This window comes from Tyto alba, unplaced genomic scaffold (assembly GCF_018691265.1).
Source record: "Tyto alba isolate M040663 unplaced genomic scaffold, T.alba_DEE_v4.0 Super-Scaffold_42, whole genome shotgun sequence".
Lineage (NCBI taxonomy): Eukaryota > Metazoa > Chordata > Aves > Strigiformes > Tytonidae > Tyto > Tyto alba.
The window spans coordinates 27,036,187-27,060,905 of NW_024881318.1; the positions used below are offsets into that span (position 1 = coordinate 27,036,187).

The 24,719-nt window shown below is 37.6% G+C and overlaps 1 protein-coding gene across 2 annotated transcripts; it reads right to left on the bottom strand.

Moving 5' to 3' along the window:
- Positions 1 to 780: 780 nt before the first annotated feature.
- Positions 781 to 24,719, bottom strand: SGTB (small glutamine rich tetratricopeptide repeat co-chaperone beta). 2 transcript variants are annotated; one of them, XM_033009021.2, is made up of 11 exons: positions 24,593 to 24,719; positions 23,230 to 23,358; positions 18,016 to 18,119; positions 17,177 to 17,246; positions 13,389 to 13,488; positions 10,529 to 10,633; positions 7,540 to 7,678; positions 7,390 to 7,452; positions 6,061 to 6,098; positions 5,735 to 5,818; positions 781 to 4,271 (listed from the first exon to the last, which is right to left on the bottom strand). In XM_033009021.2, the coding sequence occupies exons 2-11, from the start codon at positions 23,327 to 23,329 to the stop codon at positions 4,160 to 4,162; spliced, it is 915 nt and encodes a 304-aa protein (XP_032864912.1). In that variant the 5' UTR covers positions 23,330 to 23,358; positions 24,593 to 24,719; the 3' UTR covers positions 781 to 4,159. The 2 variants fall into 2 exon arrangements, with proteins under 2 accessions (XP_032864912.1, XP_042660752.1); XM_042804818.1 differs by having other exon boundaries at positions 23,230 to 23,350; positions 24,593 to 24,693.

Sequence of the window (24,719 nt, forward strand, 5' to 3'; positions counted from 1 at the left end):
AACCTGCTGTTTGTGGCTCAGTCTTTGCAAAGGAGTAATACAGCAAATCTGTCCCAATTAGCTGCAGTCTCATGCAGAGCCGTGCATCCCGTGCTGTGAACAGGCACGCTAGTTCTCAACTAGGAGGGAACTGAAAACTAAAATAGCAGAACACAGGCATTTTTCTTATTGTTAAAACTGAGGCAGTGCAAATTATTGTTCCCATCCCAGTCGCCTTTATGTAGTTTTTTAGAAAAATGAGACGAAATCTGTATGGCTGCCTTAATCAAGTTCTCCAAAGCATGTGCAGGAAGGAATTCAGAACTTGGTTAAGCACTGAAATGTACTTTTCCCTAGCTTTGTTCTGACAAAAGGTGGAAATATTTTTGGCTGAAATATCTAAGGTCATCCAAAGGTAGCCATTTAATACATAAAATGGTGACTGCCTTTTCTAGTTTAACAATAGTTAAACTAAACTAGTTAAACTAGTGTTAACGATTCTACTCAGTAGTTTTGTCATATTTCTCAGCTACCACATTTCTTAGTTTTGACAGTATCTTACTTAAGGCTTTCCTGCGTATAAAATCTCTACGTGTAGAATTCAGTTTTAAAATAGTGGATAAATTTAGGACCAGCTTACTAAATTAAGAGAATGAGTCCATACAGCAGAAGAAAAAATTAAAATGAAAACGATAGCCTGCCCATCTAAAAAAATGCAAAGCAACCAACATAAACAGGTGAAGAATGCAATTTACCTTACTGTAGATACATCAACAAACTAAAACAGTAAAACCACAACTATCCAGACAAAAAAATGTAAATAACTTTATTTATAATCTATTTTAAAGTTAAACTCACACAAATTGAAGGAGATGTAATCAAGTTGAAGGAGATGTAACCATATGGTAATAGAGGTAGGAGATACATAAATGGTACACAAGCTGCATTTTACCAGTATTACTTTCTGTAGCCCTGAAACAGTGCATGAATCCAAAGCTGCAGACTTAGTTCTTTCTCAGTATGCATGAGTGATTTTACTTTGCATTTGTTACAAAACCGAAAGTGCAACTGAAACAATTTCTAAGCTGAATATTTCATTAGGCGTCTTTATGATCAGTCATAGTGAGAAGAATATACTTCCATGCAAGCAGGTTACAGTTTACAATTTGAGTGCAAAACATTTTCTTCTCTAATAACTATCACTTTTATTTGCTGATGATACAAAACCAATTAGGTGTTAGGTGCATATTCGCTCAGTTGAATGATACGGCAATTGACCTTAAATTAAAGCAGTATTTACAGGGATTGTGGTTTACCCCTTGATGTAGCAGGAGGAAAATTTTTAGTGCAAAATAAAGTGCAGTTATTACACAGGAAAAGATTCCTTCCTCACCCTGTGATTAAGACATATTGCGTGACTCTGTGAAACAATCTAGCCTATTCAAGGCAAAATGGACTTTAGCATAAATGATCCCTCTGTTCCTGCTCGTGGTGGAAAAGCATGTAATGGCAGCTCCTGTTATTGGTTTCACTGTTTTTTTTAGTTGTGCTATAAAGCCTTTTATGCTAATACACAAGAAACAATGTTTACAAGTATTGTGCCAACTGCAGCACATTCCTAGAGGGTTAGCTAATGCCATCAATGTTTTAATAAATATTCTGGTTACATATATGTACTGAAGTAAAACCTAATCATGACAATATTGTAGTATGTGAAAGTTAGCACTCCATAAGCATCATTTCATGAGTAGTTTTCAGATAAGTAACCAATGCTTCATTTCATTTAACCTTGGGGTTAGTTCTCCCAAAAATCCAGTAAGCTATAGGGCTTGTACTTGACAATACAACTTCTACAGCCAGTCTTTGAATATTACTGTATTGTGTAGTTCTTAAGGAACTCTGGAGAAGTTTTTGACACTCCTTCTGTCCTACAGTAGAAAGGTGACTGCATGAAGGTTGCTGTCACAAAGTAAGGATAAATTGAGTATGAGAGAGATTGCAGTGCTGTCCAGTCCACTCTGGATTTATTGGTTCCCCTTATCAAAGTTAGTAAAGCTCACTTTGAGCAGTTGAAAATACAAGAGACAGAACTAAGAGGAACCATAAAGTCTTACAGGAGATACGCCAGGAGCAGTGCTTCTCTGCTGACACAACCCACTACTCCAGGCAATGTACAGTAGTTGTAGCCCACCTACAGCCTGCATTGATATTTCTTGTAAATGGTAGCCTGTCCTATTAACTGCAACTGAACTTAAGTGGCAGTCTTCTTGAGTGGATTAGATTCAGGATCTGAGCTACCTCTGAAAAAAGATCCTGTTGGGGATTTTATTCTTTGACATAAGAAGCTGTTACTTGGAAGTGTATTTAATGTAAAGCGTAAGTATCTTTACAGCCTCAGAAAGGCTGTAAAGCCTCAGAAAGGCAGCTACAGCAACTTACATAGAAAATTATAATAAGCATTTTAATGCTGTGTATAGGCAAGCTCTACTGAATAAAGTCTGAAATGTCTTCAAATTGTTTAAGTTCTTCTATTAAACTTTACCTCTTTATTCAACAGATGGTAATATGGATTTCCTATTTTTGTGTTTTCTCCAGTTCTTTTCACTTCCCCTTGGATCTAGCTGCATTCCACTCCCCACCCCCAACCCCCCCCAAGTTTTAGTAGGGGAAGACTCATACAATAGATGCACAACTAGCATTTGTTAGAGTCAAGTACATGACTTAGCCCCAAATTTTGCATTTGCTTCTACTTGAGGTGCTCTTTTTTTGAGCACAAGATGAATCAGATGTAATGTCTGAGGTTCCAGGAGTTCCTGTGAAGAAATACACATGTATTTCTTCATTTGGGAGTCTGTTGTTACTTCTCCACATACCTTCTCCAGTCTAACTGGCCAGCAGAGATCACTTTGTCTTAGGAATCAAAGGCGGCTCCTCAAATTTGTTTTGATACGCAAAGAGAAGAGTCAGTTGAGAACCTCCCTGGAGTAAAAACCAATGTACCTTATACATAAAGTAGTGTGAACAGTAAGCAGAATAAAAAAAAAGTTAACATAATAAAGATACAGAAAAGCAGTAGTCTCTAAAAGAGTAAGATTAACTGACTAAGAAAAGCCAGGATAGGAACAGAAACACTACAGTGCAAAAATCTTTTAACTTGGCCATATAACTATCACTTAAGATAGGTGTAATGAAACTTAAAAAAAAATTCCTTCATTGTTTAAGCCAGTGAGTTGCCACACAAGGATAGAAAGATAATCCTTCTTTCTAAGGCAGTTATTTTTGGATAAATTTTCAGTACTAGTTATTTGTACAGTCACAGGATCAGTTTTAGCTTCTTACAGTTAAGAATTTTAAGCTTATATTAAATACTGCATACATACAGAATGTGATACAGTTCGCCATGCCTAGGAAAATAGTGCCATAATGCTGACCTCCAGGGCTACCGTGATTTGAGGGTGTACATGGCAGTAGAAAAGCCTAAAACTTCTTAATATTCTTTCCTTTCTCAAGCCAAGTTCCATTTTGGTTTCTGTATATTATCCTACTCAGGATTAGTGTCTTTTTCTCTACAGTTTGTGGTATGCCTTCATATGCAATCGTCTCCCTCCCTCATGCCCAATGAAGTTGAAAAATATTTCATCTTACTAATGATGGCCTCTCCATAGGCTTGAAGAAACAGACTTTTCAAATTAGTTTTAAGTACACGCTATATTCCAACACTTACTTATGTTCATTATAAAAGGATACATCAGATGGGCCTATTGTTTCAATATTTGACAGGGAGTACAGCCATAATGAATTTCACCCTAAGAATAACGTGCCTTTTACAGTAGCATTTCAGAATTAAGCTGTTAAGCAAAATCAGCCCACTACAAAACTCCTCCCCACTCAATAGCCCTGGAGATCAGTCTAATGCACATACTGATAATGACTTGTACTTAGGGATTTTAATAAACCACCTATTTAGTGTATTAATTTTCAGAGGAGTAACTATACATAAACGGTATGTTCCAAGTTATGTGCAATAGATCTGTTTAACAGATTTATTCTAGTCTGCAAACACGCACAAAGAATTTTCTGTCTTTTATTCAAGCAGAAGAGTTACAATGGTGCTTTTGCTACTAACTATGGTATGCATTTTGGGGTTATATACCATTCCAATACACATGCCTCCTTTAAGTCAGGAATGCTCTTCAGTGCTGCCACTGAAAGATCTGCTCCGGACATGATTTCTCAGTTGCTCTATGAGCTCTGGATTCTGCTGCTGTATCTGTTGTGCAAACTGCTGTCCCCTGTGTTGAACAGTTTTAAGTAAAATCAACAAGTGAAAAAAACTGACAAGCAGCTTTTGTAAAACAGGATATCCCTACACAACTGGAAAGTGCAGTATATGAAAGGTAAGACTAAAGATAACTTCCTGCATAGTCTTAATCAAGGTATTTGTAGTATTGTGACTTCATCTAAAGTCTCTCCAAACAGGATTATCATCAGTTCTTCATTTTCACTCTTTAGGACGACTTACTTCAACTTGATAACATGGACAAAAAGGTATTACCTTAACTTCATAAAACTAAAATTTCACAACAAAACCACTCCAGTGATTTGCTCCCTTCCTTTTGAGAGGGTCCATTCTAGTTGTTTAAGAAAACTAATCTTGTAGTTGAAATGCAACCTTATATTAAGTTTTTCCAAAGATACAGCGTGCAGCTGCCAACTTGCACTTGTGAGCAAGATGTCACTAGTAGAAAGCAAACATACAATTACACCTTTTGTCTTACAAGATTTAAGTAATGACAGATCCATCTCCATAACACTTGTAGCTTAAGAGTTAAATTAATAGGTGAGATTAATTCCATGTAAAATATAAGCATAACACTAGTTTACTGCAAAAAGCAAGTAAGTGGAACGTATTACTTCATGAATAGCCTGGCGTGGATTCTCTGTAACTTCTGCATTTTGCCCAAGTAGCAAATTATCAAGAATCCTTTAAGCCACAGTGCAGGCTGAAGGAAAGCAATCATTTTCATAGATCTGAGTGTACTATATGTTTTTTGTGAAAACAGCCCTTGATTTTGTGGGGGCACATTCCTGTCTGTGATGCAAATTATAAATTACTTTTGCCCTGAAGGGGCAAAACTTGAAATAGTTTGAAACAGGCTAGAATGCTGAAATAAAGTAAAATTGTATGCACTTTAAGAGGTCTTGCCATATAAGCAAATGACCTATTTTTGTGTAGACTCTTCCAGATGGATCAGTCTTATACTATAAAATACTTGGGTCCTGGTTTTTGTAAAAGCTACTCCTCATTATACTGAGTTCCCTGAAGCCTTCCTAGCCTAAATGGATGGATGCCAGAGCAGAACTTGTTGCAACCTGTGCTAAGTAAATCTGTAGCTTTTATAACTAGTGTCTGAGATATCAAGTAGTAAGTTTATCAACACAATTTGAAAGCACATGTAGGAGTGTGCACTTAAAGGAGCATTTTTAGTAAGTGGCATTTAGAAAGTAAACAGTGTATGAGAGCCAGAAAGTGAAACTGAGCACACAGTTCAGTCATTCCAGCTGATAGAAATGTATAAAGCAAACAAACAAGATAGTGGAAAGTAAGTCTTCAAGTTCTCAGTTTTAATAATAATCAGGCATACAGTGGGGACAAGCCACAGTATAATTGGCTTCACACTAGTTCTTTTAAATAAATGTTGCACAGTGATGTTTCCACAAATGTAACAGTTAAAACTATGCAATTCTTACTTACGCGTGGATCAGACTGGACAAATCCGACAGGCCACCAACACCTGCAGCAGGGCCACCAATGGCATTTGACATCATCCCTGACATCCTGGAACAGTTAGCACAGTGTTGGCATTGGGGTATGCAGGGACCTTTACAGTTAGCAATAAACCTCAGTTCTTTTTTGAATTGCTGGGAGGAAATAAGCTGCAAGAGGAAGAATCTGCAGTAGTTTTATTTACAGTAAGCAAAATGAAATTACATTTTCAGAAGTACAGTACTATCCTTCTCTCTGACTAATTCAAACCTCTAAAGACATTTGTTTTAATGGTACTCCATTTTAATACTTACAGTTGTTGAACTTGAGGATTCTGCATTAAACTTGCTGCCTAGAATAGACAAGATATAGCTGAAATTATAACACATTTTATACTTAGATATCACTGGGTAATATAGGGGTTGTTTTGTTTTGTTTTGTTTTTTTTATTTCTTCCATCAGTAACAACTCTGATCTAGGTTAGGGGCCCAAAATGAAGGCTAGAAGTAATTCTCAAGGTCAGACAGTGAGTCAATTTTTTTTCTTAAAACAAAAAGCAACACCACAGGGAAATAATTCATTAATTCCTGGCTGCATGCCTTGTGTTCTATCCACTCGACCAGGCATCTTCTGGACATGATGCAAAAGATCCTTTCCTCACAGTTAGCTCCATATTGGAGAATATATCTTTGACTCTAAACAGATGCAGACTGTCTGAGTAAGTCATGTGGCCAGTGGAGTGGTACACAGAGTTCCAGTGCTATTTAATCACTAATGCCATTGGAGAACTTGCTCAACTTCTTCCTTGCGTGCTGTCTCTATTATTTGGACCATAGTACCAGACCAGATGTACTGATCTCTCTTGCATGCAGTGCGTGTCCACACAGAAGCACTGATCGAAATCTCCTCTCCTAATGAAACTGCAGGAGGGGCAGTAAAGTTTTAAAGGAAATAAGTAATTTTTTTCTCAAAGGAAGTAAGTATTTTTTGCATTTTTTTTCCTCCAAATTCAATTCTTCAATGTTAATTAATCACTTAGCTAAGAAAGCCATGCATGGTGAAAAATTACTGAGGGACAAAACCACAATTTGCCATTGTACTGGAAGTAAAGGAATGCACTGTATGTTATTTATGTTCATTGTCTACACATCTCACAAAGTTTTGCACACTTGAGGATGTGAGGGATAATTTGACAGAGTAAGAACAGAAAGGTCTCTTGGGTAGTTCTCCCCAAGCAGAGTTACTTTGGTCTTTGGTAGACTGCATCTTAATCAACTCCTATTCACTTAAGAGGTGATTTCTTTGTATTCATTGTTAACTGCTATATGGAGACTAGAAAATAAATTTTCACCATGATGTTGACAAGTGTTTTACTATCATTCCATCTGTAAGAACAGCATAGCTAACCTATGCACATTGTTGTTCATATGTAAGATAGAATCAACTTGAAATAAGACAGGCATTATTGGAGATTTGCTTCACTTCTTGTTTTAAGTGTAAAATGACTTAGAAAAGTTTAAATTCGGTATAATAAAACCATTGCCATCATAATAAGCATTAAAATTGTTCGTGTTATTAAACAAGAGTTGTTCTTAAAACTTCCGTTTAAAAACAGTATAAAGTAAAGCTTGAAATATACTCACCATACTAATGAAGGCAGGATTGTTTATCAAGCTTGCCATGTCAAAACTCAGTCCAGTTCCAGTCTACAAACAAATTGCAATTGAATATAGGTTTACCTATAAAATCCCAGTTAAAACTACTGTAAATAGATAGATACAGAGCTAACTTACAGGACTGGACATGTCTCTTAGTTTCTGTTCTGCTATTTTCAAATTTGACTTATAAGAGTCATTCTCTGGATCAAGATCCAGTGCTTTTTGGTAACTGGTAACTGCTTCTTCATATTTATTCACTGAGGTCAGAGCCAACCTAATGTGAAATAAAGAAATCCTGGGTAGAACATAAATGACCATCAAAAGATAATGATACATTTTCTGTTCTAAATAAAACAGTATCTCACAAATAATTTTTAGTTTGAGCACTAAGTTAAAGCAAATTTTGCTATTGTGCTGTTACTGCTTAGTGTAAGCACTTGTTTTTGCAGAAGAAATGATCCCTCAAGATCTTATCTTGCACTGTCTGTTCCATATATATGCAAGTTTCATTAAAAACTCCTTGGCATCATCAAGCGATTTAGTTAGTATTTGAAAGCACAAGCTGGATCCAGCAGCCATGACTTTTTGCATAAGCTCAGGAATTCCTCTAAGTGTTTCCTCCAGTCCTTTTGATCTAATAGGTTATTCAGAAGGATACATGGGTAAGTAGAGTGAAGATACTCTTAACACGAGTTCTGCAGCTTGAAGAAACCAAGTACTAGAACCACAAGTTTCAGCATAATAGATTTTTGTCTAAGGATCAGTGGAAGGTTTTCCTTCTGGATCTTCAACAGTTTCACAAATGGGTTATACAGGATAGTAGTAGCATCGTTAAGATGCTGTAAGAAACCCTTATCAGGGAAGTCTGCTTAATGTTTTGAAAAAGATTCTTCTCCAGCAGCTCAGGAGAGCGCAAGGCAGCTCTACTACTTTGAAACAGTATTTGTTTTCAAATTTGATTAGCTACTACATTTAAAACATCATATTTCTTTGAACTACTCCGTAAGTCCATCTGGTTGCAGTTTCAATTCTATCTTCTACTGTATTTTCAGTTTCTACTGACCACAAAACTAACGGGATCTTTTCAACATTTTGTGAAAGACCTGTGTGACCCACATTCAGCCATCTAGTACTCCAGTCGCCCTTTGGTATGTGCTGAGCTACACAGACTGGGTTGATAAGCCTGTACTAAGGCCCACTAATAGACCTTAATCTTTTATCTCAGGGAAGAGAGCTCAGTGTGTTAGATAAATCGCTCACAGTTATTACTCTCAGTGATGATGAACTCAATAACAGTATGAAACTCCAGAAGTTTCCAGTAATGCTCCTGGAGGAACACACAGAATATCAATGTTTTCTCTCTTAACACAGTTACTCCCATAAAAAACATTCTCCCTTTTGGCCCATTAACTTGCCAGAAGAGTTTCAGACCAGACAAGAAATGCAATCCAGTATTCCTGTGATGCAACTGTGTCTTTTTACAGAGAAAGTATACAAAATTCTGCTTCTTGGAACACAGTACAAATCAGAACAGCAAGCAACAGTTTCTTTGTTCACAATTCCTACCCAGACAAGTGCTCTCTCCAGGTCATGCCAGAAGTATCACTTTTAACTGTCTATATGGCTCCCATCTCCACATATTTCTGTGGCACTTCTGCATTTATCAGTATAAAGAGTTTCCATCAAATCCTAAGAAAAACTGATATGCCTGCATAATGCAGTCAGAAATCACAGCTTTCTCAGAAGGACTTCTTGTTGAGAAGGTGGTTTCCACACTTGATTTTTTCAGTTATTACTAAACAAGTACTGTCTCCTCATTCAGCCTATGCCAAATGTATTATTATATCCATCTGCTGAGTTTAGCAATGGCTTACAGCTCAAAATATATCCTCTATCAAAACAACCAGACAATCAAAAAAAGAGTGGCTTGATTGCCCAAGAATGATCCTTCTTACATTGTGTGTCAAAAAACTCATTGGTCTTAACCCAAAACTATAAAATAACTTCCAATTTTCAACTAAATCAGACTGTAGCTCCCCTCCATCTCACTGAAATTGGGGGATCTCAGGTGGTGCTATATGAAGAAACTATCGAAAGGGAGTTAAATAGGACAAAATCAATTCAACAGTCCCTAAAATGTCAAAGTGAATTAATCATCTCAAAAGCCAGTCAGGCTACATTTGTATTGGTGAAATAAACTGTATAATGAAAAGTTTTCGAGTGGTAGAATGACATCATCTTTGATCTTAAATAAATGCCTGCTAGCATGGTTTTGTTCCAGGCCAACAAGCGTTATCCCTGACAATTTTAGGGCATGGTTCAGAATTTAACACAGGCCAACGCAGTTTAGCAATAAGCAGTTTGGATGTGGCCACTCAGTACTGCAAACTTTTAATAACATGGACATGGGGTCATTTTGTGCCAGCTGACCCAATGAACAATCTCAAGCATTTTTTAATTTACTAGTATAGATATAACCTCAAAAGCCTTATGCAGCATTCAGCCCACACCCAAAATGCATGTGATTATTGAAAATGCGAATCTACACAACCTGGAAGAATGGCCCTTCAGTCAAGTAGATATCCCGATTCAGAATAATCCTGACATTTTTTTTATATAGCATTTAATCAGACCCACTGCCTAGAGAGGCTATACTATTAATCTCTCAGACATGACTACAAAAAACTAGCAAAGGGACATAGCTTAATCTTACTAAAATGTTTGTTTCAAAAGAGCTATTGAACAGAAAAACCCCTATTCCTGCCAGTGTGAAGCCCCAATACTTTTAGGATTATATTCTCTTAACAGCATCGTTAATGGATTCACTGTTCCAACTTTTGATTGCTCATAACTAGGTAGGAGGCAGAAAAAACACATCATGACTCTAAACTAAATTTGCAAGGTTGATAAACTGAAAGAAAACAAATGCAAATGGATGAAATCTGATATGAAAATGCTGATATCAACCACATATGTAAAACTTTAGGGTTATCTTCAGAAAAGTGCTATACTTTCAGAACAAGAATGTCAACTCAGTAAAACAACTTAGATTCACTTATTTCAGAAAATCTGTGGTGATTTACACTTGGGTCTTCAGTGTTTACTCAAATTTGTATTAGCTTACCCCATTCTCCCATATGCTTTGCTGTACTTTGGATCTATCGCTATGGCTCTCTCACAGTCTTTTATTGCTTCATTGTAGTTGTTGAGCTTACTTTGAGCAGCAGCCCTAAGAGAAAGATGGGAGGGAAAGGAGAGGACTTTGTCAAAAAAGCAATAAAAGAAAAAAAAAAAAACAAAACATGCTTAGATATTCACATGTCCATGACTAACTTCAGACTTGTTTAATCTTACTGACCTTTCGTTCACAATTTAGGCAATGCCTCAGATTTCCTCAGTTAAGTAGGACAAGCAAATGTTCTGAATTAAGTATGTGCTTAAGTGCATTGCTGGACTAGGGCTTTGGAGAACACACAGCCACCTTTGAGGACACAGAGGATAAATAATTCTAAGGAACTGTTTTAGATCCAGCATATGACTAGGCACTAAATACATAAAACCTATTACAAGAAGGGAAACTCTCAGTTTACATAAAATCAATGTTTAAGCACAAGTATTTTATACAATTGGTGTTTTCCAGCAAGAAGCATAGTTTTACTGCTGTTCAAAGGAATGCTGTGATTTTTCCCTGCTCAGTTTTTTAGCAGGCAACTCATGCTTGCAGGTAAATCAGGATAACATTTCTCATTAATCTCTGAATTACTGAATTAGTTCCATCTCTGTACTAGAGAGATACTAAATGTTGCAGACATTTATAGAATAAGATTAAAGACTTGCCCAAATTAAAAAGGACATTGGAACAGATTAATAATCAAAACTTGCCCAGTTTGAAAGGTCTCAAAGCACTCTGATTTGTTCTTCCTTGATTAAAAAAACTATAGTAGAAATGACAGTATTTCCATTGTGTAAAGCATTCTTCTTTTTTATTAAGAATGCTAAATGCTACAACCATCACTATATTCAATCCTTTCTCCTGTGATAACTTTCAAATTGAATGTTTTTTCTGACTTTGATTAAAATATCTTCTGAATGGGACTACTTATATACTTTAAATACCTAGGCTGCTTAACAGTTGTCCACGTCCACATATGCCAGTGATAAAAGCTGGGGACAATACTTAGTCTCTCATGTGTTTGAAAAGAAAACATTTTTTCCATATTTACAAAAAAATTATATCACCATTTAAAACTTGGAGGGCATCTCAGCTCTCTCTTTTTCCAACTGCTGCGAGTAAAAAGCAATACTGTTGAAGGCAAAACGTCTCCATTGCTCCCAAACTAGCTTAAGAAAGTTAAGAAAAAGGCCCTATATTTATCCAAATACTGCATCACCCACAAAATTCCAAGCAACTGCCTGTTTTCTTTTAAATATCTTCATACAGTACTGGGCTTACTGACATCAAAATTCATTTTGCTTCTCACATACATAATACGTGATGATGTAACATAGACTGAGGTATTTCTACTGTTGCCAATTACAGATCTGGTGCTTAAACCCATTCTACTCAGTGATTTGGGGAGGCTTTTGAATTGGATCTCGCATTTCCATTTTTTCTCTTTATGCTTGCGAAGAAACACTGAATCTTTCACTCATATTTATCACAAACTAAACTCTGGAGTAATGGAAGCACAGCTCCAAAAATAGAAAAATCCACTGGGTACAGTGCCACAAGGCCAGATTGACAGCGCTTAATATATTCTTCTGCTAATGGAGGCACTGAAGAGTGTAGAGCAGAGTGGCACTAGAGGCAGGCTAGTTCCAGTAGGGCTCACAGACTATACTGCCTTTGCTGTTATGCTAGTCTTCTGGGCAGTATAATGAAAGAGCATACTTCGGCTACTGGGTTAACATGCACTTCCAGATTTCATTCTCCACCTCTGCTTTCCTGAGACCCTACCTGGGGTACTGCATCCAGTTCTGCAGTCCTCAGCACCGGAAAGACATCAACCTGTTGAAGCTGGTCCAGAAGAGGCCACAAAAATGATCAGAGGACTGGAACACCTCTGCTATGAGGACAGGCTGAGAGAGTTGGGGTTGTTCAGCCTGGAGAAGGCTCCAGGGAGACCTTGTAGCAGCCTGCCAGTACTTAAAGGGGGCTACAGGAAGGATGGAGAGGGATTCTTTCTCAGAGAGTGTAGTGAAAGGACAAGGGGTAATGGTTTTAAACTGAAAGAGGGCATATTTAGATTAGATATAAGGAAGAAATTCTTTCCTGTGAGGGTGGTGAGGCACTGGCACAGGTTGCCCAGAGAAGCTGTGGCTGCCCCCTGCCTGTTCAAGGCCAGGCTGGACTTTGAGTGACCTGGTCTAGTGGCAGGTGTCCCTGCCCATGGCAGGGGGTTGGGACTAGATGGTCCTTAAGGTCCCTTCCAACCCAACCCATTCTGTGATTCATCTGTTCCCATGTCACTATGTCTTCTCTATGGTGAAGAATAGATTATACAGTGAAATTACAACAGCCTTGTTATTTTTCAACAGGTCATGCATAAAAATGCTGAGTATTTATACAATGCTTGAAATCTCAGGAATGGTACTCCCACACTGATGATATTTTTTGCAGAGAAAGTCAATACTAGGGGAGATAGAGATGACAGCTGAGTCACTAGAACACCAGAAAAAAAAGGTCTTGCTACTCTCAACAGACTGGCAATCACAGCCTACGTTATGATTTAATATAGACAATCTAACTCGGAAAAACCTGATCTCAAATATTACAAGTCATTTTGAAGCCCGTATTACACTTTAATTGATACAGATAAGCTCAATGAGCTAACTTTCGCTTTAGATCTTTTACAAATTCAATATGATAAATTTCTGAATAGTGTTTTTTTCTAGCCTCATATTGTTTTGATCTACTTCCAAATTTATCTGTAAAATAATAAAGTTTGGGAATGAGAAGGGTGTGTGTATTATTTCATTTTTACCTGTTGCAGTAATAGACTGCATTGTTTGGATCCAGTTCTATAGCCCTAGTATAACAATCCACTGCAGCACCATAATTTTCTTCTTTCATATGATTATTACCTGAAATAAATTACAAAAAGCTCTTAAGTAGTTAAAAGATACAGTGCTATGTATTAAAGAAATAGAGCAGCCACATTATAGCATCTATATAAGGTAGTTATGAGATACATTCTTTTAAGTAGAATTGGCATGGGATAATGCAAATAAGAATATCTACTATGTCTGTAAAGTTTATTATCTACATTGTAGTCCAACACATAAACCTCCCCGTTCTCATCTTGCTATTTCCCACTTCCCAGCTAGTTTCTGCTGTTAAGGAAAGATCACTTTGTTGAGAAGTGTAATCATAATTGCAATTGCACTCTAATATAGATTCATCAGTCTTAACTGTCTTTGCAAGCCGCATAATCCAGTAGGCTATATGTTAATTCCCTTTTGGTCTCATTTTCTCACATGTCCCAACAACGTGCTTGTAACTATCCATATAACATGGAAAATCAAATAAAAGCAAAACTAAGCACATAAACCCAACTTTTGTGATGCCACACCATTCATTAAGATAATGAAAGTATGTATGTCACAGGCAATATGAAATGATTCAGAGGTAACACTACCAAAGCTCAGAACTTCTATTCTATAACAAAATTTCATATATCCTATTTTAAAGTTCAGTGAAAAAAATAGAAAAAGACAACTTTTCCGTGGAGAGAAAATTTGCGAGTAAGGTCTTTCAAAACAAAAGGTAGCTTACGCATTCTTTCCAACACAGGGCAGTCCTGGTAGTTTCCTTCTTTCCTGATGACAGAGTAATAGAGAAAAACTCCAGGTTCAGACTGATCAAGCTTAAGGTTGTCCCTGGTCCTGTGACTATGGATCTTTGGCCTGCTAGATCCTATGGAAGCCTTGGTTTCCCAGAAGTGACAAGAAATTGTCAGGAAAATTACAGACTTCCACAGATTTCCTTGTATTTTGGAAAACATTTCAACCCTCTCCCACATTAAGCAAGAGGAGTGATAAATCAACACGTTACAACAGGTGTAGATAACTGTGTAAGCAAAGGCTGGAAAAGTTCAGTCAGTGCAACATTTTGTCTTTGATCGAAAGCAAATGACTGGAGCAAGCAGTCCTAGGTGCCTAAAACAATACTTGCATTTATTTGTGAACATGGAGAGCTTAATAAATAAAACCAGACTTAAGTAACTAAGTATCATCAAAGTATTACAAAATCACCTCTTCCCAACAGTGATATACTAAACAGTAATTATAGTCAGCAATCCCTACCAGTGAGAAGGCAAACTGAAACTATAATTGCCAGTAGACCTTCAAAACATACACAGAATGTAACCATGTCTGTCTCATTTCTACAGGCCCACCACCTACACATCTCTCCTTTGATCTAAGATAAAGGTCTGTACACTAAATCCTGTTGTCAGATAAAAGACTTGCAATTTAGCTGCACTCAACAAGACTGCACTACTTAATTTTTTTCTGAAACAAAACTGCCATCAATGACTATCAAAGTTGGAATTTCTGATACTACTCTGAATTAAAGATGACCTGGGATACAGGGCTAAAGCTAGCATCACTGGGTACCTTTCTTGCTCTCCCTCTCCAGCTCAAAATTGACTAAACGAAAACAGAAAAATTGCTAGACCTACTATTTCTGCTGAGATTAAGCAATTCAGGACAAAAAGAAAAGCAACAGTAATATTTTATCATAATGACAGACAAAAATTCTGAAGTTAAACAACTTGCACAAATGATATGCTTTTAAATGTGTGTCCTCTATAACAATAATAGTATCTATTGTTATAATTTATATTGTGGTAATACCCAGATCTTTTTAGGATCAAGTCACTGTTATACTATGCAAACCTGCACATAATCTGTGGTCTTACATAGCTTACATTAAGCCAAAGTGTTAAATGATAGGCAAGGGTAGGCAAGTAAATTCAAGTATTTACTGGTCTGGATGGTATATTACTTCCTGGTTTTGTAATGACCAACAAACTCAGCTATCTGGATTTGGTTTGCCATTCATTAGCCGATCTCCACAGGTACTAACTAGGGCTTCTTTGAGAGCAGAGAAGGAGCAGGGAGGTGGCCATAAGATGCGGGAAGTTACTCCACTGGGAAGGACATACAGATAGAAATGAAGAAAAAAACAAGAGTTACAGAATTACAGTATTATGAAAGATACGGGTCAAATAGGCTTCCCCAAGTTACCTAATTTATCTCCCTAAGTCAGGGCAGAAAATAGTCATAACTGAAAAGCATAGTAGTGGTGATAGATAATACATGTGTGAAAATGAGGAGCATTAATATGACAGAGCAGCGTTAAAAAACAGGGCATGAAGTTTTAATTTTATTACGGGAAATTAATCAGAGGAATTTCAAGCAGGTCCAAACTGCTTACTAATGCCTCTATAGCTGACACTTTAAAAGGCCCTTTGTCAAAGTTTAGACCCTTTCAATTTTTTCAGTAGGGTCATGGAATTGCTTTAGTAACACCACACAAAGACTAACACTTAGCACACTTTAATTTCACTTCCTCAACCTATTTCACAAATCCCCTGTGGGCTGACAGATGACAAGACATAATTCACATATTTAAAACAGGCATTGCTGTAACACCCACACTTGGAAAGTGCTGAATATCCCTACAGTCCAATAACGATATTGAGTGCTTCAGGTACTCTTTACTTCCCATGAGCTGCCAACAACAGACAGCAAAATGAAAACCCAGAATGCACGATAGGGATGTTACAACTCACACACTAGTTTTCACCTGTGACCTAACCTTGTTTGTTTGAGCTCTTATGCTTAGAATTAAAGAGCTAATGAGCAACCAACAATTACAAAAACTTACTTTCAGAGTCAGTAAGGGACTGCATGCATGACTACAGATGACCAGTTTTAAGATAAGACAGACATGGAACTTGTTCTCAAAGACAGTAGAACTTTTTCCACATCGTTACCCTGAAATTTTAAAGAGGATTACATCTGCCTTGCAATTAGAAACTTTTATTTTTTCTATAAAACTCAAATATCTGAAAATTCAATAGGTTGTTAAGATGTGATTTATAAAGCATCAATCCACCAGGTAACAATTTATATCAGGTATCATGCTACATGCCCATAAATAAAATGGATTCCTTCCTGGGTAGCATTAGTGAAGACTTCTATGGTACAGTTGTTTTTTCCCACATAACAGCAATAACACTTATCAAAGGGAAAATAAATATCTGGCTTTTCTACAGTTCCTACAGAGCACACAAATTACTTCACATATGTGAAATACTAACCCCAGTAAGTTTGCAAGAATTTTTCTGTTGGCTTCAGCTGGGTCAGCTTTTTACCAATGTTTTAATATTTAGCTAGCACATAATCCTTGACATCACGTAACCTTTTCAATATAAATTAGAAACTTGTATAATAAGACCATGGACAAACAGAGAAATCTGTAATATACTGAACAGCAACTATTCATTCTTTAAGGCTTCTACTAGTCAGGAATGTTGCCCAGAACTTCATATGTTATCCCATAGTTTTTAAAGAACCTCCTGAGCAAGGGAGAGAATAGACTATATTTTCTTAAACCCCAGATGGAGCAAATCTCTTAGCCCTCTTAGAACGTAACAATCACCAAAGAATATAAACTTAAGTTTTTGTGGAGGCTGTGTGTATCCATGATAACCCAAAAATCTTAAAAAAGCATAAGATGTTTATTTCTATGTTTATTACAAACCTTCATCCTTCAGCTGGTCAGCCTTTTCAACATCCTCTGGTAAAGAATCTGAGAGAGGCAGCATGTCATTCTGTATGTAAATAAACCAAGATTTTTTTCATTAAAATATAAGCCCTGATTTTATCAAAAACTTCTTTCATCCTGGGCAGCATTGTATCAACAAGCAACCAGATTTTCTGCAGTGCACAGAAGTATGAAAGAACTAAACATCACTACAACATCTTTAGAGGAGAAAACCAGCTTGCTTTCTACTACTAAAAAAACCTTATGGATCATCACAAATTGTAAGGAAGTCAAAGGGAAGAGAGCTGATATTTCTATAAAGTCTTGGTTTTCTTATTTCTCACTCTCCAATTTACCATCCTGGTGTCCTGTACTGGGGATCCCAGATAACACATATTATTAGTATGCATTTTTTAAGTTCTCATTTGAAGTTTAGTGTTCATGGAGATATTTTTAAAACTGAACAAATAAATTATTTCCAGAAGGGAGTGAGAAGCATCAGCAAACTACAAATGACCTCAAGAACTTCACAGACATTTATCTCTGGGAATTGCAAAATGCTTAACTGAAAGATACAATCCTTCAAGTGAGAATGAGACATATACTGTTTAGTAATTTTCTATAAGGAATTGTCCTTGTCTAGCTGAAATTAATTCCTCCCACTGCCAAAAAATATTCTCATTCTGCTAGCTTTTATGGAAATTTTACTTTTTTTTAATATTTTCCTTCAGTTTCCACATCATTTTGATCTATACAGCACTTTAAGGTTGTGTATACAATATGAAATCTTAGCACATATTGGCAGCGTAACTCTAGAATCTAAATTAAATTCTTACCTTGTGAAAAGAATTTGTGAACATTTCTATCAAGTGCTGTGGAGGTGCAAGATGAGTATCTTCCAGGTTAATCTTAAATACAGTCTCCAGACACTGAATTGCCACTGACAAGAAAAAAAATAAAAGTCATCAGTTTCTCAATATAATTTCACTAATTTATTTATAAAACTGTGATTCACCTTCTTATTCAGCCAGTAAAAGCCATTCTTTGGAACATAATGTAAAATAAAGAGAGGCTACCTGATCCCCATAGAACTGACTTGCTGAAAAATAGTGTAAGCTATACAGAATCCATACATAGTTTGGCCATCATTCTTAAACCAATTTAAAATTTTTATTTCAATTATTTCAATAATTTATTCTTTTTTTTAAACATAAAAATATGAGACTTTAACGAAAACACCACAATTCATAATACAACTATGCATGTGTCACACATGCCACCTCAAAACACCACAACTGCCATCTAATTGTGTGTCAAAATAGTTGGAAGAAAATGAGTCATCTTTACTGTAAAGAATAAATGCAAGATATATATTACTCCTTTTTTTTTTTTGAACAAAATATATTCATTTGTAGACACTGTTTATTAATGTTTCATTAATCACAAGCCTTTATCCTATTAAAAAATATATCTGCAGTATCATTTTATATGTCCTGTTGTCTAAAGATTGAAGGGCCCTTCCAAACCTGCAATAATGCAAATACACTCACAATAAGCAATTCTAAAAAAAAAATATTAGAGTGAAATACCTAACTGATGTTTTAAATGCATTCACATATTTTTAGACAGAAGAAGATCAATAGCATTTACTAGATACAATTCTGTATAAATATGTATTCTCTTAATTATGGTATCTCAAATTTTATCATTATTTTCCCTATCATCTTGAGACTTTAGTAGGATGTTTTCATTAAGGTATACCATCTAAATGTTTTAGACTGAAAACTGAGGAGGAACAAAGAGTCTTTGTAAAGCCTAGTTTGAAAACAAAAATTACTTTCTAAACTTGAACTATAGGTAACTAGGAATAGCTGAATTCAAATTAAGTATCAGTAAAAAATGAATCTTAGAATTTAAATTGAATTTCAGGCCAATAAATATAATTTCAATTCTTTTTTGCATTATAATGAACCTGAACACTGACACAAAATTAGAAAAGTAAAATAACTGAAAGTTAATAATGGTAAGGCTACTGTGAGAAGCCTATTTTCTACATCACAGCTGAGAGAAAGTAGACTTGTAAAGTAAATAGTAAAACCTGGAAGATGTCTTTTTTTAAAAAACTCTGATAACACACAATAGAAATTATTTAGAAAGAGTCAATATGATACAAAATCAGTGTTGTTAATATGTAACTATTTTATACACTGCTAAATATGCACGCAATTTGCTCCTGTAACCTATAAATGCTAAAAATGTATAAATTTGCTGGGTTCTAAATGAGCCAGTAACAGTGCTGAAGGATTTGGGTTAAACTCCTTCGTCTCCTGATATGTGGAAAAACTTAATTCTTCTAAAACACTGATTATGCTGAAATCTGAATTGCATATTAATAGTACTTATTACGAGGCCTATTATAAAATCAGTGGAAATACACATCTGTTTTCCTCATATGACTTAATAGAAAGCCACTTGCCACAGTATACTTACCAATTTTCCTTCCCCTCAAACTTGTTTTCACCTAAAGACATTACCTCTCCTGGATGCCACACCTCATCTGTAGTTTTGCATAAACTGAAAACACAATCCCCTCCTTTATCTTTCTCAAGGCATTAAGTCTGTGACACCAACTCTCTATTAAACAGATTTTTGCAAAGCACAACAATGCAAATTATGCTTAAACAAAATAATCCTGAATATAGCATTATTACTAGTAAGCATTTCTGAAATAATCAGTTGTTACAGTGAACTCTCACATTTTTCCTTTAACTAAAAAAACAGAATTTATAATCCCTCTATCACAGGTATAACAAAATTAGGAGCTCTTGCGGGATAAATCCATAGGTTAGAATAATAACCACTGGTTAACATGTAAGCCAATGATGGAAACCTATGTCAAAATAAACAGCCAAAACAGAAACTTTGCCAAATCAGAAGATGTAGTATTTTACAACAAGATCGGTAACTACCCTGTCTTAATGTGCCATAAAAACCTGACCCCAGTAAAGTCAAAGGAGTGAAGACTTGGTTTTGTCTGGAAAGTATCTCAAGAGACTAGACCACCAGCATCTCACTATCCCATTATCAAAGGGAGGCACTGTCAGCTGCCGCAAGCTCAACATCATCAGTAAAGTGGGAGAGACTTGCTGCACCACGTGAGCTATTAATCTAAGATTTTTCCCACGTCTGATTTCAAAGGCCAAAGTTACCTGTTCTCTCCATTTGCTCCATCATTACACGCACTGTCAGAGGCCTAAGCAGTTGCTGAAGCTTGTACCAACCACCTCACAAACTCGTACAGATACCTCCCCCTCCCTGCTGAACAGCAGGGGCTCACACAGACACCTACTTCCCGACAACAGGAGCCCCTGGGCTATACTGGAGCCCAGCTCAGCATCCCCAACGACACACAGCTCCAGGATTTTTTGCTGTGCAAGCACAAGTTGAAAGCAACATCAAGACATCACAGCAGACATAGAGGCTGTTGGTCACTGAATAATGAATATTAATTGGGCTGCTGAGGCCCCTTTAATACTCAGTATCATCTTGCTTCATCTTACACACACCCTTCCCCATCTCAAGTACTGCATGCACCCCTGGCCTTAAGGGGTGCATTCCACTGTTTTGGAAACACTGCCCTAGATAAATTCATTGTGGTACACTGATCTTAGAAGTAAGGGAAAAAAAAAAAAAAAAAATCACAGCCTTGTGCACATTGTAGAGTTTCAGCTTTAATCCCACAGAAATAAGTGCTACAGACAAGAAAAAAAAAAAAAACAAAACAAACAAAACAATAGAAACTTTAAACAGGAAAGAGAAATAACTGCCATTTAAACACACTGTCTAAAATACAACTTGGAAAAAGTGGTATTTCTAGTTCATACAACAGAACTGAGTATTAACCACCAAAGATCTGCATCACTGCTCTAGACCCTAGGTTGCAAGGGAGTATATTTTTCCGTTCTACCTTTCAATCACTCTGCTTTCTCAAAATAAGGCATTTTTATTCATCATGCAAATGCAAAATTCCTAGAGGAAATTTACACTATCACTGTCATCACTATATAATTCAAACATGTAGAATACAGGTTACCAATATATATAGAACGTGAATATATGCTAGGCTTCTGTTTTGATAAAGTCTCGTCTCAGTTTTATTTGTAATTTTTGTAGCTCTTTTTGTTCTTCTGTGGGAAATGGGAACTGTTTAAATTACTTCCTGGCAGAGACACTTAATCATACAGTGTTTTATCTTTTCAATAGACTCCAAGTAGGTACATAAGTTATCAGTGAAAAACATCAGTCAAATTTTTTCATCCCTTATGCCTCCACCTAACACTAAATACTTTAAGGGGTGAGACCTGGGCTATTGCTACTCCACAAGCGCTAAATATATTTTGTACAACTGAGTCAATTATTCAGAATGCCCGCCTCCTATCCTCTAACACATAGCATATGGTACCATGCTTTTGGCAGGGTACAGCTCTAAAATTAGGATTTCATATATGTATTTAAATGGTAAATTTTACATCAGCATTTAAGCACAACTGAGGTCTTATAATATTTTCTGTTCAGAAAACAGAATCTTAGAATTGATTCCTTCATATAACACTGGCTAAGGCAGCTCTAAGACATGGTATCAGGTAAATTTTCCATCATAACCCAATGTTTGTCAGTTTAGTTATCAAAAACAAAAGGAATACTCTTCATCTCTCATTACATGATTTTCAGAAACATTCTTTTCTTTCATCAGCTGAACACCATCTCAACCTGATATAGGTTAAATTCATAGATGACTACCACTTTTCAAATATACAAACTGCTCCAGATTCTGATGTAAAACCCAATCTTCTGGCTTTTACTCTCCTGGGAGTATCCTTTGAAAAGCATGACACATATGTTTCTTTCTTGCTTACATTAGTGAGAAATTACACTGTAAAACAAACAGACACAGGAGGGAGGAACACTCCAGGTTTATCTTTTTAAGTTTATGCCTCTGAGAAGCAGGACTGTCTTTGCACCTCAAGGAAGTCTACACTCCACATCTCATATTTCAGGTAACTCAGTGACCAACTGCCTGGATGCTGGTCCTAGACTTCCCCCTCTTACCTCCAAATTCCTCCTCTGGTTGAGTGATACAACCAAAGGCTGCTTGAAGCAGTGCAGGTGTCTTTTACATAGACGCTATGAAAAGCTCATTGCAGAATTAAGACTTTTTGTTCTTCTCTTGCTTAATTCCACATTGTGCTTCCACTTGCCATGAAGTTTCCAGGAATTACAGAAAAGGAATAAAAGCAGTATGAAGGAGAAAGACAACATGCTATGAAGTTGCAAAGACTTAATGAATGTCGGTCAACAGAGGAATGCACACCAAAGTCCACCCTTCTGTAGCTATGTCTACAGAGAGATGGACTTCGATGTGTAATAGAAACTATACCATACTGAAAATAGTCACTACCATGCACTCTTTGGAATCACTACTCAAGGGAAAAAGAAATGCAAAGTATTTATTTTATTTTCCATATTTTTAGGATCTTTTAGCCTTCCCTCATAAATTACATGGAATTCTTGCAAGTATGAAACAGGAGTTCTTCCCATACATGAAAACCAATATATGGTAATTGTTTTACTTCCTCTGTGGTCAGCACGGCTACTATCACACACAAAATGCAGAAAGAAACCAAACTTAAAAGTATATAAAAATATAAAAAGAATCAGCAGGCAAAAAATCTGTGGAACACATACACAAATCGTTACCACAGTCTGCATTATATCACTGCTTAACCAGATGTGATTTGAAGTATCCGTTGCTCAAAATTAAGGTAGTATACATTTTGTAACTTTAGAACATTTTTTTAAATGAGAGATGTTTTAAAATTAATAATCTTGGAAACCTTAAGATCATGATCTTATTCACAGATAATATTTGGTGGCAGTTTCAGTTAGGTCACTCGTTACTTTCTTTGATAATATACATCAAGTAATTTAACACACGGATAGGTATTATACATACACACACACATATATATATTAGCACCTTTATCACTTACCTTCCAAGCTTTCTTGTTCATCTGGTGTGAATGTATCCATCTGACTCTGCTCTCTCAAGAAATGGATGACTGCATAAACCAAGCGTTTGACTGATGACATTTTGAAAGCGATGAGTTTCTCCTATATGTCTTAAAAACAACAGGATCTCTTATTTCAGAAGAATTAATTCCTAGAGTATTCCAATCTCCCATTGATGTGAGCAAGGATTTTACACAATATACAAAAATTTACTCTTCACCAGAAAGCCCAGTAAAGCGATGCCTTGAAACAAGTGGTTAAATTGTATGGATTAGGGAGAACTCCTACAATCATTCAGTGTAACTATAAGCAAAAGAGCACAGATTTCCTCAGATTCATTCCTGTGGGAGAATTCACTGAGGCTAAAATGATTTAGCAACTTATTTTTATTTTTGCATAGTTTGGATTTTATTTCCAAGACATATGCACTTGGAAGCAGGAGCACATGATGAAGTCAGAATCAAATAAAAAGCCACACTGATAAATATAATGACATAACGAACGAGAATTTAATAGAAGGTATTCTATTCTCTGACACTGTGCTTCTGAATGGTTTATATTCACTTTGGACAAAAAACTGGAACACTGTGACCTTAGTGCACACTTGCGATTAGTGACACTACTGGCTCAGCCTGATCTGCATTCAGCACCAGCTAGGAGTTACATAGCTTTGAGGAAAATTTTAGTCCCAACTTTCCAAGTTATTTTTCCTTAAACCATTTCGATTTAAAGGGGCACAACCTTATCCAGTTCGCCGGGGGAAGCAGGTTAAAAACGGAGCGTTAAATGAACGGCAAGGCCGGGGCGAACCCTCGCGACGCTATTTTCTCGCCGCGACCCCCGAGCGAGCCGATGAGCAGCCCAACCCACGCCGAGCACCCGCGGCCGCGGGGCGGGGAGGGGGGGAAGGCGGCTCCTCGGCGGAGGGGCGCCCTCCGCGGGTGCGCAGCTCCCCGCACGGCCGGGCCGCGGGAGCGCCCGCCGCCCTGTCCCGCCCCTCGGCCGCCCCACCGGCCGGGCAGCTGTGGGGGGGTCCCGCGATCCCCGCCCCGCCGCCCACCTCCCGGGGTCCCGCGGCAGGCCCGGGGCCGCCCGCTCAGGCCCGGGGCCGCCCGCTCAGGCCCGGAGGGCAGCCCCAGCCCCACCACCCCCTCAGCACCGCGGAGACAGCGGCCGCGCCGCCCGGCCCCTCCCGCCGCCTCGGGCCCACTGAACGCCCGGACGGGGGCCCGGTCTGCCCCACGTCCGCGGGCTCCGGGGATGAGGGTCTGCGGGGGGGGCGGCGCGCAACCTGCCCGCCCCCGCGGGGCTGCGCTCGCCGCGGAGACGGGGCAGCGCCCTTACCCTTGCGAGGCGCGGCGAGCCCCGCGATGAACGCCGGTGCCGGTCCCTCTCAGTGCCGCCGCCGGGTGGGAGAGGCGAGGGCCGCGAGGGCGGGCGCGCCGCCGCCGCCGCGGCGGGGGGAGGAGGG